Genomic DNA, 18646 nt, shown 5'->3' with positions numbered 1-18646 from the left:
AAAGGACCATGGTACCATGTGCAGTGTCTAAGGCTGTAGAAGAAGGAGCAGACAAAGCAAAGCAAAGTGTGCTGCTTATATACCGCCCCATAGCGCTTCAAGCACTCTCTGGGCAGTTTACAAGTTAATTATGCAGGCTACACATTCCCCCCCCCCCACGAGCTGGGTACTCATTTTACCGACCTTGGAAAGATAGAAGGCTGAGTCAACCTTGAGCCAGCTACGTGGGATTGAACCCCAGGTCATGAGCACAGTTTTGGCTGCAGTACAGCAGTTTAACCACTGCACCAGGAGGCTGGTTTTCAGTCAAGAGGAAAGGTTATCATACTGTTATTCCAGGGAGCTTTCTGAGAAGGGAATGACCATCTCCATAATTGAAACTTGCTTACTTACTTACCTACTTACCTACTTACTTACTTTGTTTATTTATTTATATCCCACCTTTCTCCTTAAAAAGAACCCAACGTGGCATTACAATGCAATAACTAGAAGGAAGAGGAAGAGGGTGAAAATATCTTCTGTGCTGCCTTGGGTTGTCCATTAGAAGCCATGTTGTTAAGCAGCTGGCTCAGGAGCACAGTTCACATAAAAAGGAACAGTGTCAATACATGCCATTCTCATGGAAGCCTTTTTCTGGAAAGGCTATGTGCTGAACCTCTGTGATTAGTGGGATCACACAGTGTAGCTTTTGTTGGTGTGTACTACTTCCGACTGCAGCAGGGAAAATAATCTACAGTGGTGCCTCGCATTACGATGTTAATTCGTTCCAGCAAAATCGCTGTAGAACGAAAACATCGTAAAGCTATTTTTAAAGCCCATAGAAACGCATTAAAACCCAATTAATGCATTCCTATGGGCTTGAAACTCACAGTCCAGCGAAGATCCTCCATAGCGCGGCCATTTTCGCTGCCCGTGCAGTGAGGAATCCGTCCCAGAAAACAGCGGGTGGCCTTTTTTTTTTACCCAGTGGCCATTTTGAAACCACCGATCAGCTGTGGAAAAATCATCGTTTTGCGATAATCGGTTAGCGAAGCAGGGAACCGATCATCGCAAAGCGAAAAAATCCCATAGGAAACATCGTTTTGCAATCACTTTTGTGATTGCAAATCCTTCGTCATTATGCAATTTCGTCATAAAACAAAACGCTTGTCTTGTGAGGCACCACAAGGCATTTTCTCTGACACAATAATTTTCTGTGTGCAGTATTAGGAAGTAATAAAGGTATCACCAATCTAAGCATTGTGTTTTGTATGGACCCCACAGCTCTTGTCAATTTTTTTAAAAGAAAAGTTGTATGTCAGTTTGACCTCCTGTCTCAAGAATAGACGGTTTGTAGCCTGTTGGGTATTATTGGACTGCACTTGGGCCAGTCTTCACTAGAATAGATAATGGTGAGGAATGCTGTAAGTTGTAGTCCAACAACATCTGGAAAGCCACAGGTTGCCCATCCCTGTTTACCTAGATTTTTTTTAGAAAGACCCAAGGTCACTGTGTTGTAAGGCAGATAATACAAGGAAACAAGCATACCTAGATGGCTGAAGCAAATGACATAAAGCAAGACAAATATCCTTCTTTGAGGAAATGTCTGGTGCATAATCTTAGATCTATTATTAAGTAACTTTTTAATGCTACATGGAAGTATGTTCTACAAGGGCAGATTCATTGGCAAACTAAGATGAGGTTAGATGTTCAGTAGCTTACAAATGTATTTGATCTCACTTAATATCTACATCTGACTGCCTGGCAGAGACCCAAGGACCATATGCTTGAACTTACCCCAGGAAATGAGATGCAACTCAAGGTTAAAAACCAGTTTTCTTAAGCCTACGGCCAAAGTGCATATGTTGCTCTAAGACTGTCCTTACAATTTAGATCTGGGGGAAAAATGTTTGGAGAAGTGATGTGGAGTCAGGTCTAGAACACCGAAGACATTTGGAGTGCAAACACAGGAGTTAGAGAAGCAGAAGATGAATCAGAAGAGGCTTAAAACCACTATTTATTTGCATTTATTAGGCATCTAACTGCAGAGCCAGAGGTTGGGAAGTTGATTCCCCGCTGTACCTCCAGGGAGAAGAACCAGCTGGCGTGGCCTTGGACAAGCTGCACAGTCCCAGGATGAAGGGACTGGTAAACTACTTCTGAGCATTCTCTATCCTGGGCATGGTCACCATAAGTCAGATTTGATCTGACGGCACATATGCACACACAATTAAGCTTCAGCCTTTTTAAAGTGTCAAGCCCACAACAGCCCAAACATTCTAAAATGGCCAGTGACAAGAAGTCAAGCTTCAGACCTTTCCTGTCGCTTTCCCGCATTTGATCAACATATCTTGATGGAAGCTTATCCCAAGGAAGTTCATTCCATTATAGGACAGATAGGATAGTACAACGAGTTGCAGTCTGGGAGTGTCGTGGGTTAAATGTCAGATGGCTTGGATTCATTGATTTGTAGCACTCACTTTTCACAATTTGGTTTAGGATCAGTTCATATATTATTGCGATAATGGTGGGATAGTAGAAACAACAACAGCATCTCTGTGGCTCAGTTAGCTATCATCACCTGGAACCAGACATTTATTTTAAGTCAGCTTTGATAGCTAGTCTAGGAGTTGAGAATGGCACTAGCATGGAAAAGAAAGATGTCTCTGTATGTCCTACAGAAACAGAACTCCATAAATAAATGAAACAAATTAGGGGAGATGAAGTGTGGTAGCGTGGTTAGTGTATAGTGCCTTCAGTTCTATAAGTTGGGATATAAATGTAACCAGTCAGCCAAGCATAGAACTGAACTAGCAGAAATCAGTTTTGTTGTTTTCCACACTACCTCAATAATACTGAAATAGGCCTCCATGCTACTGAGAAAATATCAACTTTTAAAATGGTTGTTTATAAGATTTTTCTAAGATTGCCATCACACATTTGAAAGTGGACCACGGACTGAAAACAACTCTTCACACACCACCTTATAAGGTTTGTTATGTGACTCATACAACCCTGATTTGGCCTATATTTCCTTCCTATTGTATTTATGCAAGTGCCCCCCCCAAATGTTGAGAATGGTTTGTGTAGATAAACACTATAAATCTATTCTACAACCATTATTATCTTACTCATAACTATGTATTTCTTACACTACTTTTTGTTTGTTTGTAATGTCTACTGATGTTATATATTTCCATTATGTTTAATGGAACTTTCATCGTATGGCCTTACTCCGTTGACAGAGATGCAAACATTCTCAGCTCTTATCCATTTCTGTCACATTTACTACTGGAAAACGGAATCAGACGTAGAATTCATTTTTTGTTTGTGGACCATCATGCAGCACTCTTGGTTAAAACAGTGTGAAATTAATTTTCGACATTCAATAGAAGAGAAGTCTCTATGAAAAATGAAGCAGAAGTGTTTCATATTCTCAGAAAACCCTGATGGCACCGTTGTTCACGAGGCATATGTAAAAGTTTAATTTTTCACTGCACTGCAGCCTTTGCATTGCAAGAGACCATTAAATCAAATCTGTATCCAACAATTATGAGGAACCTATTTTCCTATACCCCTTGACTTTATTGTATTGCTAGGGTCCCTAGATATACAAAGCAAGCAGCCATCCACTGTATTTAGTCATGATTACAGCTTGAGGGATCAAGAAAAGAGCAGTAAGGCTTATTGTGAGGCGACAATTCATGGGACCCTTGGCAAAATTTGGCCCTATTTCATTTCTCATAGCCTTTCTAGCTTCTCCCAGTATGTTCAATACAAGTTATGTATGTATGTATGTATGTATGTATGTATGTATGTATGTATGTATGTATGTATGTATGTATGTATGTATTTATTTATTTATTTATTTATTTATTTATTTATTTATTTATTTATTTATTTATTTGATTATTTATTTATTTGATTATTTGATTATTTGATTATTTGATTATTTGATTTATTGGTGAATAGACTTAGAGTAGGGTAGGGCAGGATTGAGTTAATTTCATGAGTACCTGTGCCTAATTTCAGAAGGCAATGGTTCAGAATTTTGGAAAGAGTAATCTTCCTTTCCCCTGAAAATTATCCGGACAGGAAAGAAAAGGGAAGGGACAAATAAAGCAGAGGAACTTGTAGAAAGGTAGAGAAAGTTTAGTTTCACCCACTTTGGGCTCTTGGCCTACCTACCACTGACTTTGGAACTGCCCACCAGTGGCATGCAGACCTTGAGGAAATGCACCCTTCCCTACCCCCAGTGGAGAATGTAATCCTTCCCCTTGCATGATTAGCATGTATTGATGGAAAGATCTGCATGCTGAGTAATTTAAATAGAGATGGGAAAGAGAGCTGGATGGAGAGATGGCATGAAAACATGTCTCTCTTCCCCACAGTCTCCTGGTAAATGGAAGGGACGGGGAAGAAAATACAGTGCTCTACTAGAATCTCTTGGAAAAGAATTGATTTCTTTGAATTATGGAGATGGAGGACAGCTTTGCGGATATCCTGGACTGGCAAATAAGTGGTTCATAGCTCAGATCAAGCCCGAGCACTCCCTAGAAGTAAAAACGACAAAACTAAAGCTATCCTACTTTGGGCATGCCATAAGAAGACCAGACGCGCTCGTAAAGAGTAATGCTAGGAAAAGTCGATGGCAGCAGGAGAAGATGAAGACGTGAAGAAACAAAGCAACAACAAGTGAAATTTGCATGGATTTTTCCGTCTGCAACTGCTATACCCTGGTGCATGGCAGGATTGTAACCTCACTATATTCTGGTGCCAAGTAAAAACCAGGCTTTTCATCAATGACATTGAGGTCTTGGATCTTGTCTGGATTAAGTTCTGCTGTTTTCTGTATTATATATATAATTCTAATGGCTTAAAATGGTTTTTAAACTGCATAAATTGTTTTATGCATCCCAAATTGTTTTAAATGATTTTATATGTAAGATACTGTTGTTTAAAATATATTGGGGGAAGGGGTTATTATTGGCAGAATACAGTATAGCTTTTTATGCTAATATACTATATAATAGTGAGATTTTTTTTTTCCAGGAAAACGTGTCTGTGACTTCAATTGTAACAGGATCTGATTTTGCCTATCCAAAAGCAGAGTAGCTATTTATTATACATGGCCATGTATCCTAGATTATGGAGCTGGAGGATATAATTAGAGTCTATGATTTGCTGGTTCAAAGGAAAGCAAGAATCAAGGTGCCATTTAAAGTTTGCTTTTATAAAGCAAACCATTTAGCTTCATTTTGTATCTTATATGCTGCTAATGTGGGTGTTTGAGTTTTAGAAATGATAACTGGGATATCCTTTGATCCCTTAGTAGAAATAGAAGACAGGTAGTGAATATTTGTGTATTCCTTATTCTGTAATCCATTGCAGTTTAAAATGATTAATTCAACTTTTGGGATAAGCTGATCAAGGCTGGAAGCAGTGGAGGGGAGGAGAGGAGGTGTGTCTGATTGATTTCCCCTAGGGTTGTTTGTGTGCTTGTTTGTTTCTATAAAGGACAAAAATAGGGTTGTATATTTACATGAGTTCCTTTACAGATTAGTTCAGCCTTGTTTTGTTTAGCTTCTTTCCTTTGAGGAACATTAGGTGTCATTTTAATGACATTACACAGAGCTCTTCATTGTCAATAGCTACACATTTATCATAGTTGATTTTGTGATGCTGAATCAGAAACAAAATCTTTCGTTGTATTTCTTGTATGTTACTTCTTAGAGGAAATTTTGTATTACATCAGTGATGTTTGTCTGGAGGCACTGTAAACTATGGCCATCACTAGAGAGGTGGGGGGGAGAGAGAGAAATGTAATAAAAATGTAAAATGGCTAACATGTTGATAGTCTTCATAGGATCGTCTAACAGTTCTTAATGATGGTTGTTCTTAATGTACAGATCTTAATGATGGTTTTTAAGAGTTGTCCAGAGGTCTTTGATGGGATAGCAAGTACATCCAAAGAAATACGCAAATTAACCCATCTGGATTTTTCCATTTGGAAATTTCTCCCTAAAGTTTCTCAAATCCAGGAGAAAAACCAAAAGCTAAAGACTTTTTAGGAACAAGTGAGTCCACAGTGACTCCTTTGATCACTTGAGACCATGTAAGATCCACACACACAATAGAAGCTCCTTGAGGCATCTGCAAGATCATGGCTTCCTCTTCTCATCAGCTGCTATAGCAGCAAACAAAATAAAGATCCCAGTTCTGTCTGAGACCTCTGCTACCTTCTATTCCTGATGCTTTACAAATCACCGGAAGTACATCTCAAACAGAGTATTTCAAAAGCAAAACCAAAATAAAAGCTGTCAATTTTCTAAGGAATGTAGTGACACATTTGAATTCTTTTACTGAGTACCTCTCCTCTTGTTACTCTTCTCTGTTTATTGTAGTTTATGCATCACATAGGACATGTGTGCCAAACACACATGCAATAAGCATTTGGGAATTAACCAGGCTCACATAGAATGTTCACAGTTAAATGGCATTATGCATTTCCTAGTTGTTCTTCTACAAGTGCAATAATCAGGAAATGTGATGTGATAATGATCACAGGATAGCTTACCTTAGAAGCAGCAGCAGAAGACATTTTCTCTTTGAGGAACAGCATGAAACAGATGCACAACATGCTGAGATCACTGGCATGGTTTCAGCCCATTGTGCTAGTTCAGCAGTTAGAGTGGCTGAGAGCAGCTTCAAATGTTGAAGCATCTGCAATCACCTGGAGGTGCACATGTCCAAATGGGGATGAGTTAATAAAGCCTTGCCTATTTTTTCCTGCATATCTTTCTCTTTGAACATTTACAGTAGCAATGCAGCAACAGAAATTGTGGGGAAAAAATTAAAAATGAATTACAGAATTTTATATTCTGACTCTCTATCATACTCAGTATCTAACACATAGTTTCAATAAACCAATCATTAAAAAACCAAATCAGAATAAATCAGCAACTATCACCATCGTACATAACCACATGGGGGATGCTTGGCTCTTCAGATACTGTTGGATTGCACTTCCCCTCAGACAGCATACACTGCATGATTGTGAGGGATCATGGAAGATGTGCTCCAGGAGTATCAGGAGACCACACATGCCCTATATCTCATCAGTAGAAAACCTCCTGATCCCCCTGGAAGGACCATATTTGACTTTTGAAGTGGACTCAGATATAACTCAGCAACCAATGCAGGCAAAACCATGTTAACATGATAAGTCTCATCTTTTCACCTGTTCTGGCAGCTACATTTTGAATCAGCAGAATTTTCAGTGTCAGTTCAACAATCTGAACATTATTAAGAAATACATAACTGTGGGCAAGGCTGGCTTAACTAAGAAGCAGGAATACCAGGGCATCTTTGGCTACAATTATTTCCAGAACAGCACACAGTATCTGCCAACCTCCCCAAATTGTGTCTCACTCACTGCACATAGAGGCCCACTACCCATGCATAGGATTGGGCATGGGGTGGAAGTGGGAGACAGGATTGTGAAATATATTCCATGCTGCTAGACTGGACTAGATAGCTGAGTTCAGCTTGATGTGCCATGTGTTGTAGAAGCTTGTTGCCTGTGGGTGGTGTTATGTAAGATGTACCAAGAAAACATCATGAGCTAGTTGTCCATTAGATACCCCACCCACTTCTCCCTCACCCCTTAAAATCTAAGCCCACGTGTTTTCAGTGTAGGTTAAATAGAGATCTCAAGGGTAAAGCATTTTTACTTCTCAAACAGCAGATGCCAAGGTTTCATAGTGATCACTAATAAATAATTGTGTCCGTGCTCTTTTCAAGAAGCAACAAAATTTATTATGTGCATTTCTCAGCACAGAGTATAGGCTATAGCTAAGTCCTTGAATGACTTCAGAGATCTCATTATCAAGCTATCAAATTTGTGACTATGAAATACTGTGAGGTAAAGCTTAGTGATGTGGATTCACACCGCTGTGCATAAATTTGAAGAAGATTCTGTTGTCCTTTCCATAGACATTGAGTGATAGTGATTGATACCTCCAGGTTTTGGTGAACATAGAATGAGAAATGGAAAATGAGGAGATGGCAATGAGAGGAATGAAATAGTAACAGACAGAAGTCTGCTATATCGTCTTTCCCTGCCTATGGTGACAATATCATTAAAAGTGATCGCACTCTAGATTTCATAATGTCATCTACTTGCTTTGCACATCGTACTACGTGCTAGGTGAACTTCTTTTCATTTAATGAAATGGCAATGGTTCTTTGGTCCACATAGAACAGAGCAGCATATGTGTTTTCATCTGTTTTTTTTTTTCTCAAGTAGCAAGGACGAACTTCTGAACTGCTTTTTGTACTTAGTAGAGGGAAAGAAGGAAATACAAAAAAATCCTAGAACATCAGAATAGTTTGTTGATGGGAAATGCTATGCTAGATAAATGAAAGTGCTAAGCACATATGAATATGTTCAGATTGCCATATTTTGGATTAATATTTTAGGACAGATATGTGAAGATGTAACAGACCCTCACACATTTTCTTATCTTTGACAAAAAGAGGGTATCTTCACAAGCAATTTTATAAAGCCACTGAAAACAGTGTGGATATTTAAAATGCTTTTTCTCCCTTGCAGGAGGATATGGATCACAATTACTACACCTCTAGGACGTATGGACCATTTGATTCCACCAGCCGAGATCTATGGGTGAACATAGACAAAATGGAGAAAGATAAAGTGAAGATTCATGGTATCCTCTCCAACACACACCGGCAAGCAGCAGTAAGGCATTTGCTATAGATTGATATTTAATCATTTGTAGCTGATATCCTGGCTTCCTCTGTGCTACACATAGCACTTTTTTATATAGAATAGCTGTCACAGAATTTTCACCCTTGAACCCATTTCTGCTCATCTATTTTTATTTTTGCTTCTTTTTGATTTAGTTTACATGTCCATCAGAATATATTCCCTTTAGAAAACCTTCCCCCCCCCCCCCCGGATGAGCTTAAAATCTCTCTGGAGACTTAGAGCAAAGTTACAGAGAATTATTGTGGCAGGAAAGGGAAATCATTTTCATGTCATTCAAGCCAGTGACTGTTTTTCCACTCCATTCACATGATGGATGAATTATGCCACCAATGGACTAGCTTAACTTCCATATTTAGAAGGAAAAATAACAGCTCTGTATTTAGCCTTTTAGATTTGTGTGAGATGCCACAGAACCTGCATTTCTGAGAACTATTCAGTCCATCTCAAAATATTGTTGTTTTGTTGCAGTTGATTCTTCTTAATGATAACAGATGTGGCAGATATAATTTCACTTCCAGATCAAAAATCTGCTTTGGCTAATTCCAGTCACATACTCCTTGCAGCAAGAATAGTAAACTAGGCTGACACCTTACAAGTGTGATTGGATGCTGGATGTATTCCAAAGCTGAGTGGATAGATCAGTGTGGTTTAGGTGTCTGGCTGCAGAGCCAGAGGTTGTACCTCCTGGGGAAGATCCAGCCTATGTAGCCTTGGGCAAGCTGCACAGTCCTAGGATGCCCCCAGAAGAAGGGAATGATAAACCACTTCTATGCATTTTCTACCTAGAAAACCCTGGGAAGGGTGGTCATAAATCAGAATTGACTTAATTATTATTATGTATTTGTAGAGGAGGCCAAATACTAAAAGCTGTGTGAAGGAAAGAGTTGGTATGGCCCTGAGAAGGGGTTTATAGGCAGCAGGAAAAATGACAAGTCCATTGTTGTGAGGCAATGGAGTCTTGCTCTGTTGGAGTGATTGGACTGAATTCTGACACCTTGGAAGAGGTGACACCATAGAATGACACCATAGGATGAAACTGACACCATAGCACGAAACTGGCTTGAAGATATACAGTGGGGTCTTGACTTGAGAACTTAATCTGTATTGGAAGGCAGTTCTCAAGTCAAAAAGTTTGTAAGTCAAGTCTCCATTGACCTACAGTGCATTGAAAACCGATTAATCCCGTAACAGGCCGTTTTTGTTCCATTTTGGTTTTTTTCTGGTCTGTAAGTCAAATCTCAGTCTGCAAGTTGAACCTAAATTTTGCAGCCAGAGAAGTCTGTAACTCAAAAAGTCTGTAAGTCAAGCCGTCTGTAAGTCAAGGGTCCACTGTAGTCCATGAACTCTTAAAACATAGAGGAAAATTCTGCAGCTTTAAGGAATGGCAGGAAGAAAGAAATAAGAGTGTTAGAATGCAATTATCCACTGGGTTGTATCATGTCATTTCCCAGGGCAAATAAACTCACCAACCAGGTGACAGGCTAAGAGAGGAGGAGTAGACAGAAGAGAATCTCTGTAGGATATGGAAGGAGAGAGAGGTAATAAACCTTCTAGATTTAGACTGACACGACATAATTTATAGAAACTTTCTTTCCCCAGCCAACCAAAAAGAATAGCAAATAAATGAATAGAGCAAAGTGGAAATTCTGGTGTCTGGCAGTTTCCTGATTTAAGTCTGAACCTGATATTGCACAATATGAGTTATCTGCAACTTCTAGACATGGTTGGTTGTTTGATAATAAAAAACAAACGGTGCTGCAAATTTAACAGCACAGCCATTCTGCAAGTAAATCTTTTCTTGAGCAGTCTTAGAAAATGAGCCAGGTAAGAGACCAGGATGAAACAGTCTGGATGTTTGATCAAAGGAATTTCAACCATTTCTGTTTTGTTTCAAATGAAAGCAACCCTGCCAGGAGTCTTGACTTTACACTTACTACTAAACATGAGCGAGCTGAGCTAATAAATTTGCAAGGGTTGACTGTGCCAAGGGTTTGTGTTTTTAAAGACATCTTGGTGTACTTCAACTAGCTGGATAGCTCAATAGTTTAGGTGTCTAGTTGCAGAACCAAAGTTTGGGAGTTTGACTCTCCCCTGCCTCCTGCAAGTAGAACCGGCCTGTGTGGCCTTGGGCAAGCTGTACAGTCCAAAGGTACCCCCAGAAGAAGGGAATGGTAAACCACTTCTGAGTCCTCACTACCTGGAAAATCCTGGGGGAACAAAGGGTTACCAGAATTGACTTGATAGCACATCATGATGATGATGATCGGTGCATGGCTGTACTAAATGTGAGATAAAGCAGCCAAACATAAAAATAAGACAGATAATAATTAAGAAAACTTTCAAATAAATAGACACGCAGATTGAAAGGGGGCAGTGAAAGTACTTGTACTTGTGTTATCCTTTAAAATAACATGAATGTCTTTATGCACAGTACTTTCATTCTGCTGAAATCCAAGAAACTAATAATGATAGATACTACTTACCTTGCAGCCAACACTGGCACAAATGTGGGTAGTACTTCTGACAAGGCTAATCTCAGGATGTGAACCTTCTGGGTTAGATCCTCTTAGGAATGTAGCCAATTAAGTTTGAGGAAATTAAAATTAGAAGAACATTTTTTTTACTAACTGGAGTAGAGTGACCAGCTTGAATATGGATGAATCTGAGTATCTTCTATCTCAGGCTGCAATAGGGAAGTAAAGCTTCAATCATTTTGTTCTTGTGAAAATGAAAAATCGGGAGAGATTATGGGAGATTTCATATATATGGGCCAATTGGTAATTTTTTCCCCAAGAAATGTTCTCACAAATATTTTGTGTGCAAAAAGATACCCTTCTATTTTGCGTAGAAACGTGGATTTTGAGTAAAGAACATATATTTTATGGAAAATGCTTTAAATTTTTGTTATTGACAATCCATTTAAAATAGCATAAAAGAACTATATAAACTATAATACAATCACAGTCATCTTATTTATAGACTCTTGTACGTTCATATGCAGTATGTACAATACCAAAATTATCTCTTTAACTACTTCACTCTCTTTGATTGCTCATTATTCATATTTCATATCTAACTTTAAATACTTAAACTAACCGACATTCCAGCCTGTTTCCTACTTTTTCTTCTATATTTTTTATTCACTACCAGAGGTCAACAGAAGCTGCCAAATCTTCATGAAATTATCTTATTTTATTTCTCCTCTCTACAGTCTGACTTGACTAGTCTGTTTCTCCAGCAATGCTGACTATCCATATTTTATTCAAGAATCTTTGCAAGGAAAGATCTTGAACATATTTCCAGCATTGGGCAATTTGATTTCTCACTGTTCCTGTAAGAACTGCCATGAACTCTTTCTTGGATAAATTTTCATTTCCTCCAGTAAATCATGAGAACAGTACTGTAGTAAGGTTTCATTTGGGATTATTTTTTGATTTGTTATATTTTCTAACCAACTGGTTACTTCATACCAGAATGCTTCTACTTTTGGACAAACTATCTGTATGTCCTCCCAATGATCCTTTATACCCACAATTCCTTCAGCACAATTCTGGGATTTCTCAATTAATTCTGTGTAGTTTTGTAAGACACAAGTGCCACTTATGAACTACTTTTAACACCGTTTATTTAGATTTAGGTGATACCAATTTGTACAGTTGGGTAGTTGATATTTGTGTCCAAATATTTTCTAGTATATTGATATTTAATTTTCCCCCCAAACTGTCTTAAGTACCCATACTGCTACCATACTCTTATCAACAATACTTTTACAAATTAATGAAATTAATCTTTTTTGTTTTTGTTTTATTATTCTTTTCTATTCAGCAGTTTTCTAACTCTGTTAGTGGTCTGTAGAATCTTGACCTTTTATACAGTTGAGTTGCAAAAAAAATTATAGAAATTAACTGGAACCAATGCGGTACTGGGCAGGATGGACCAATGATATAATCTAGTCAGTGACACCTTCCTGTGTTCCTAACATTTTGGACTGCAACTCCCAGAATCCCGACCCTCCCAGCACATTTTTTGAACTGCAAAATAATTTTTTAAAAAAATTAAAATTCCACACTCTGCTGGAGGCAGGCCAGCTGGCGTACACCATGCCAGAGGCTAGGCTAAGAAATAAAGATATGCTTTTGTATTGGCTCAGAGACCCCTTCAGGTGAATTGTCTATGAAGGAGACTATGGAGCTTGGGGGGGGGGGGGGGATGGTCAGTCCCATGCTCAGTTAGGCCAAACCATTTAGAAACAGAGATTTTTGACTCCTTGCTTGTAAGATGCTTAGAACTGACATGGATTTTGCAATTTGCAAACAGTATACAGTGATGCCTTGCAAGATGTATGCCTCACGCAATGAAAAACTCGCAAGACGAAAGCATTTCGTGATTTTTTTGGTGACTCATAAGATGAATTTATCTATGGCCGTGCTTCACAAGATGAAATTTTCGCAATACGACACGATTCGCGGAACGAATTAATTTTGTCTTGCAAGGCATCACTATAGTCAGATTAACTGTAGTCAGATTTTGGTGACATAGCATGGGATTTGAAACTGCAGCTAGTGGTACCATTCGGTGGTAGCATACTTTGACTCGCAGTTCTCTGTCTCATTGAAGACCCTTAGCAGAGCTCAGACCATTACCTTTTAAAAAGCACTTGTTGTCTTATGACTTGCTTCTTTACAACCAGGTTGCCATTATCATCATTGAATACCTCATTGCACTACACTTTTGTATGATATTGCACTGGTCATGCCAACCATCTAGAGAAATATTTTGATTGCTTATTCTGATATTGCACCTTACACATATTTATAAAAGTAACACTAAGAAAATGATATAAAATCTTTGAAAATCATGTTAATATACTTTAAATGCCCTTTAAAAGAAACTTTTGGAACTAAATGCTGCTCATTACAACTACATATTACTAAGTTACTCGTTGTATCCAAAGTGTTACTCTTTATATCCAAAAAGTAACTTTGCAACTATTAGTTACATTACTCATTATCCGTAACTTAATTAGTTCCAAGTAACGGTGCTCTGATATTTGGAACATTTATCCCAGTGAGAAGCAATTTTTGAATTGCTGTGACTGTTCAGTTAAGATTTTGGGAATGTGAGAATTGAAGACTGCTTTGGTCAACATTATTTTTGCTTTGGTAAGTGAACCTGTATCTCAGTAAGAAATTTAAAAGAAGGAAAGGAAAGAAAGAACACTGCCTCCTTTGGTGACATACTTATTTCCATCTAGTGCTATTTTACTATTTCACTGTGCTAATTCAAAACTGGTGGCTGGAGCCTGAGGACTGATATGTGGAGGGGTACAGTGACAGATGTGTTTTACTGGGTGGCACTGGCATCAGAGGTGGCAGAGAGGTCACAGAACAGCAGATCCGCTAGAGTGGACGTGTGACCTATTGAACACATGCACCCTTGGGGGCTTGAGAGGTCCATCATCTCTTCCTGAGCTGTTTTAGAACTTAAAAGAACTTTTTAAAAAAATGGGAATTACTTCCAGCCTTTCATCTGCTGTTCCCGTAAAAAACTTTAATTAGCCTCTGGAAGCATAAATTTGCATTTTTGCAACCAAAATTGGAGTTGGGGGGCAGAAATGTCAGATGGGCATGTAGAGACACTTCCAAACTGCAGAAATCAGCCTGTGATGATAGGGCCCTGTGCAATTATTTGGATGCTGGATATTTCTTTTGCACTTTCAGGATCTGGAAATATTAGCTGGATCTTCATTTCCAAAACATGTAAAATTACTTAATTTCAATTTCAAAATTATGGCTCTGTGCTTGAGACTGGGATGTTTCCTGGTTCTATCACTTGAAATGTCCAGAGCTGTGTTTATTTACAATGACAGAGAACGCTGGAAATTTAAAATGACTATTCAGTCTTAAACTACCATTAATCATAGCCATTTATCTTGCTTTTAAAAAGGAAGGTGTAAACTTGTGGGTGGGGGCCCAAAGTCTTGATATGCTTTGGATAGCCCTGAATTGGCCAGAAACTGTAAAACAAGAGGACATTGGGAACAGGTTTGTTGGACAAATCAACCTGTGTCTGCCCCAGCTAAGTAGTGAAAATTAGTGTTTTATCCATTTTAGTGATACAGTAATATGATTTCTTCTTTTCTCATATAAACCTACAAAGCCAAGGCAATGGACAGATTTGCACTGGGTCCAGCCAAACTTTATTCTGCAGAGAGAGGAGAGACCACAAATTATTACCTTCACACCTTTTTAGCCTATAGGTTCTGCAGACTCCATTTATTTATCTTTATGTATTTATTAAAAATATTTTACCCTGCTTGTCTCCTTAAAAGGATCCATTGCACCTTGTTAGGAGACTGTTTTCAAGAATAATGGGCATCATAGATCTGACCAAGCCTTGGCTTATTCGCGTCAATGGCAACTTTTATACCATTTCAAATGGATGAAGATTTCTGCATGTCTTACAAGCTGACTTTGTTCATAACTTTTCTGTAATACATTAAACATATTACCCAGTCCGGAATTTTGTATATGTGGATGGATCACATGTCTCCTTTTTTTGTTGTTGTGCCATTTTTCTAAACTACCTGGAATTTAAATATGGTAGGTTTAATGCATTGATCATGATAGGAATGTGAAAACTGATGGTTGTTTTCTAAGGTGCTGGCAAATCTTATAGGTAATCTAGATTTTGATTATTTTTTTCCTTTCAGAGACATACAGTGGCACATGATTTCTCCCGTGTGCTTTGCCTTCTTAGTTTCATATTCTGTTTTTAATTACTAAATTCACCCTATGACAGAGAACTTAGTAATCCACTGCCATGAATGGTTATCAGTTTAGCCAGTACAGTTTTATAACTTGTATACATTTCAAGTTTTTCTACATGGATAACCTTGCAATTGTGCTATCCAAGGACAATAGTTTTAAAACCACGTGTTCTTGAGCCATATCCAAGTTAATATGACTCTTCCCCGATAAGAGGCTGTGCTGTCCAATATATATTAAATGTTACTTTGGCAATCCACCCAGAGTAAAAAGGCACCATATAGCAAATCTTCCCTTCAAACTTACAAAAAAAGAATTTAATTTTGCAATACCAATTGTAGTTAAATCAAGATTTTAATCTTGCATCTGCAGGTGCAGGAAGAAAAATGCAATGTCTAGTTGTACTTGACATCGCTTCACTGTTTTACATATTCTTTCAAGGGTAATAAATGTGGGGGGAGGGGAATTATAAAACTATTAAGAAAGTTAAGAATTCTAGGGGCTGTACCTTGTCCAAACCTGCCTGTAATGTCTTGTCTGCCCTTGCGAAGAGATGAATCTCCATCATTATACCATAAAGGACAATTTTCACATCATGCAAAGATTAGGCTAGGAATATGCTAATCACTTATTTTGGTATTCTCTAGGTTGTAAAAGAAGAAAATGTAAATTTGTAAAAAGCCTAATTCATCAGATGTTTATTAAACTGAGAAGACTGAATTAATGCATGGAAACATAAGAGACACTTAATCTCCAAAACTAAACCAAATTTTGCATATTAATGACTTTAATGAAAAGTCCCAGGAAAGTCCCATTTTCTCTGCATATGATTTGTGTATGTTGCATTCTTTGTTGAATTGGCAGTTGGGGCTACGGGAGAAATATTGTTATTTGGTATGCAGTTTTTGTCCTGTTGATCTCAGAGGATTAGAAGCACAAAGTGCGTAGGATAACTTTTACTGGAATAGGTTTTGTTAGCAGCAAAATATAACAATATATGTGATTCAGAATACCTGAGGCAATCATTGAAAAACATCACACCACAGATGTTTTGCACAAAACCTAGTGTATAATAAGAACTTTTGTTTAAATGTGATCCGGAATGTGATGTAAGTCTTTCTGCACAAGAGTTCCCTTTTTTATTCAGTGAATGGAACTAGTGGGAGTTGAGACGACATGTAATGTTAATAGCTCTGTTTGGACAATCATTGAACCATGTTATGTGTAGCTAAGATTGAGCACTATTTGTCCCTTTCTTCCCCTCACTGCACACCAGCGTTAGTGCAAAGATCCTGCTTTTTATTAAGCCAGATTTCCCAGCTACCACTGAACCAAAGAAATCTGCCTTAAAATCAGTGAACAAATGCAGAAAACAAGCCATTATCACTTTTTCTTACTGAAGTGAGATATCTTCACATTGAAGCCGGCCCATGACAAGGAGAAGGAGAAGAATCTCTCAGACCAGATACTTGTTCTTACACACACAAGGATTTAGAAAGTCTCCAGGGATGATCTATAGGATATTTGAATAGTTACAATTACCTGACTATATTTCAATTAGTTTACATTTTTGTGAAAATGATAAAAATCCTAAAGCAACCATAACAACATATCTTCATTCAAACCAGTTTTGAAGTTAAAAAAAAAACTTTAAAGAGTTAGTTTTTGCACAGCAACTCTTTACTCTTCCAAGCTCTGATTTGAAATGCAACATGCGGTGGCAGATCTAATTTTCAAATTCATCAGATCTCTTCTTCAGGGTGGATGATAAATCAAAAGCAGAAGATGTCTCTGTTCATTTAGTGCCATATAATTTAGGTATGAGATGGATGGACAGTGTCATCGAAGCTACCAACATGAATTTGACCAAACTCCGGGAGGCAGTGGAAGACAGGAGGGCCTGGTGTGCTCTGGTCCATGGAGTCACGAAGAGTAGGACACGACTTAATGACTAAACAACAATAATTTAGTGTCACAGAAAGAAGGCTGCTGAGACTTGAGCAGGTGCATATCCTTTCTGTTCTCTAGTACAACAACAAGAAGATTAGAAATCTCTACTTCTCTATTTAAACCAAATACCATTGGCCATAACATCCAAGCAAGAGAAAACCGTGCTTGATTTAATTTATAGCTTAATGGAACATGAGGAAGATCAAACTTATTTCTGATCTTGGTTTGTTTCAATGAATCATAGCATCAGCTGACTCTAGTTCCTAATGCAGGGGTGACAGCAAATTAATTGTACTCTGCTGACCCAAGAAAGCTGGTGGTTTTATTCTGCCCCTTATGGTTATGCCTAAGGAAGAGTGAAGGGGGTTCACAAAGAATCTCGATATAAACAGACTTGTTCCTGTAACACTAAATGTTGGTTAGTGTTCTGACTGAACCAGGCTAGGATATGAATGACCAAGTGGGTGTTTAGATCTGTAGTTTGAAACTGTTTTACTTGAGAGGAAACAGTCCTTTTAAGCTAACCTGCAGTCCGATGCACCTTCTACTCTGGTAGGAGGAAATGCCATTGGCTCGTGGGACTTGGATATGTACTGAGTAACGGTACACTCAGGCCGAAAGAGCCCAGGTTGCTCTGAAGCAGGTATTACAAGTGGCTATTCTCCCTTTGAAATAGTAAGCACTCTGCAAAAGTCCTTGGTAAGATAGGAAGAAAAAGGAAAGACAAGTAAGATTTAAAGCAGGGGTACGCAACTTGCAGCAGAACATATGTTGTTGGGCTCCAGCTTCCCTTCTGATTCTGTCCTATGTGGGGTCATGGAATATACAGTCCAACAGCATTCAAAGGGTCACACATTCCCCAGCCCTGATCTAAAGACAGTTTTGTGGAAGATGTTAATTTGAAGAATGGTTTTTAAAGGTCAAAGGTTTATGTATACAGAGAAGGAGTTCTGGGAATCCATAGCATAGCAAGTGAGTGTGGCGTAATAAGGATGAAAGATGGAAGGGAAGATAAAGAGACTTCAAGGAGAAGCTTCAGATTTATTTTCATTATTAAATAAGAAAAGGTTTTTGAGGGAATGTGCAGAATTTTAAAAGTAAAATGAGCAGCTGCGGTTTTTAAAGGGATGAATGAACTTTGCTCAATATTTTGAATTTT

General features: G+C 38.2%; 1 protein-coding gene across 1 annotated transcript in view; it reads left to right on the top strand.

Annotated features, from left to right (window-relative positions):
* Positions 1 to 18646, top strand: part of PLXDC2 (plexin domain containing 2) — a 262609-nt gene that overhangs the window by 148381 nt on the left and 95582 nt on the right. Inside the window, exon 3 of the mRNA XM_020801961.3 lies at positions 8594 to 8740. Within this exon, the coding sequence (XP_020657620.2) occupies positions 8594 to 8740 (147 nt within the window). The remainder of the gene's footprint in view (positions 1 to 8593; positions 8741 to 18646) is intronic.

The sequence above is a fragment of the Pogona vitticeps genome, chromosome 6 (genome assembly GCF_051106095.1).
Source record: "Pogona vitticeps strain Pit_001003342236 chromosome 6, PviZW2.1, whole genome shotgun sequence".
NCBI classification, from domain to species: Eukaryota; Metazoa; Chordata; class Lepidosauria; order Squamata; family Agamidae; genus Pogona; species Pogona vitticeps.
Note: the sequence above shows the minus strand (reverse complement) of the source record. Positions and strands in the feature narration are given on the sequence as shown.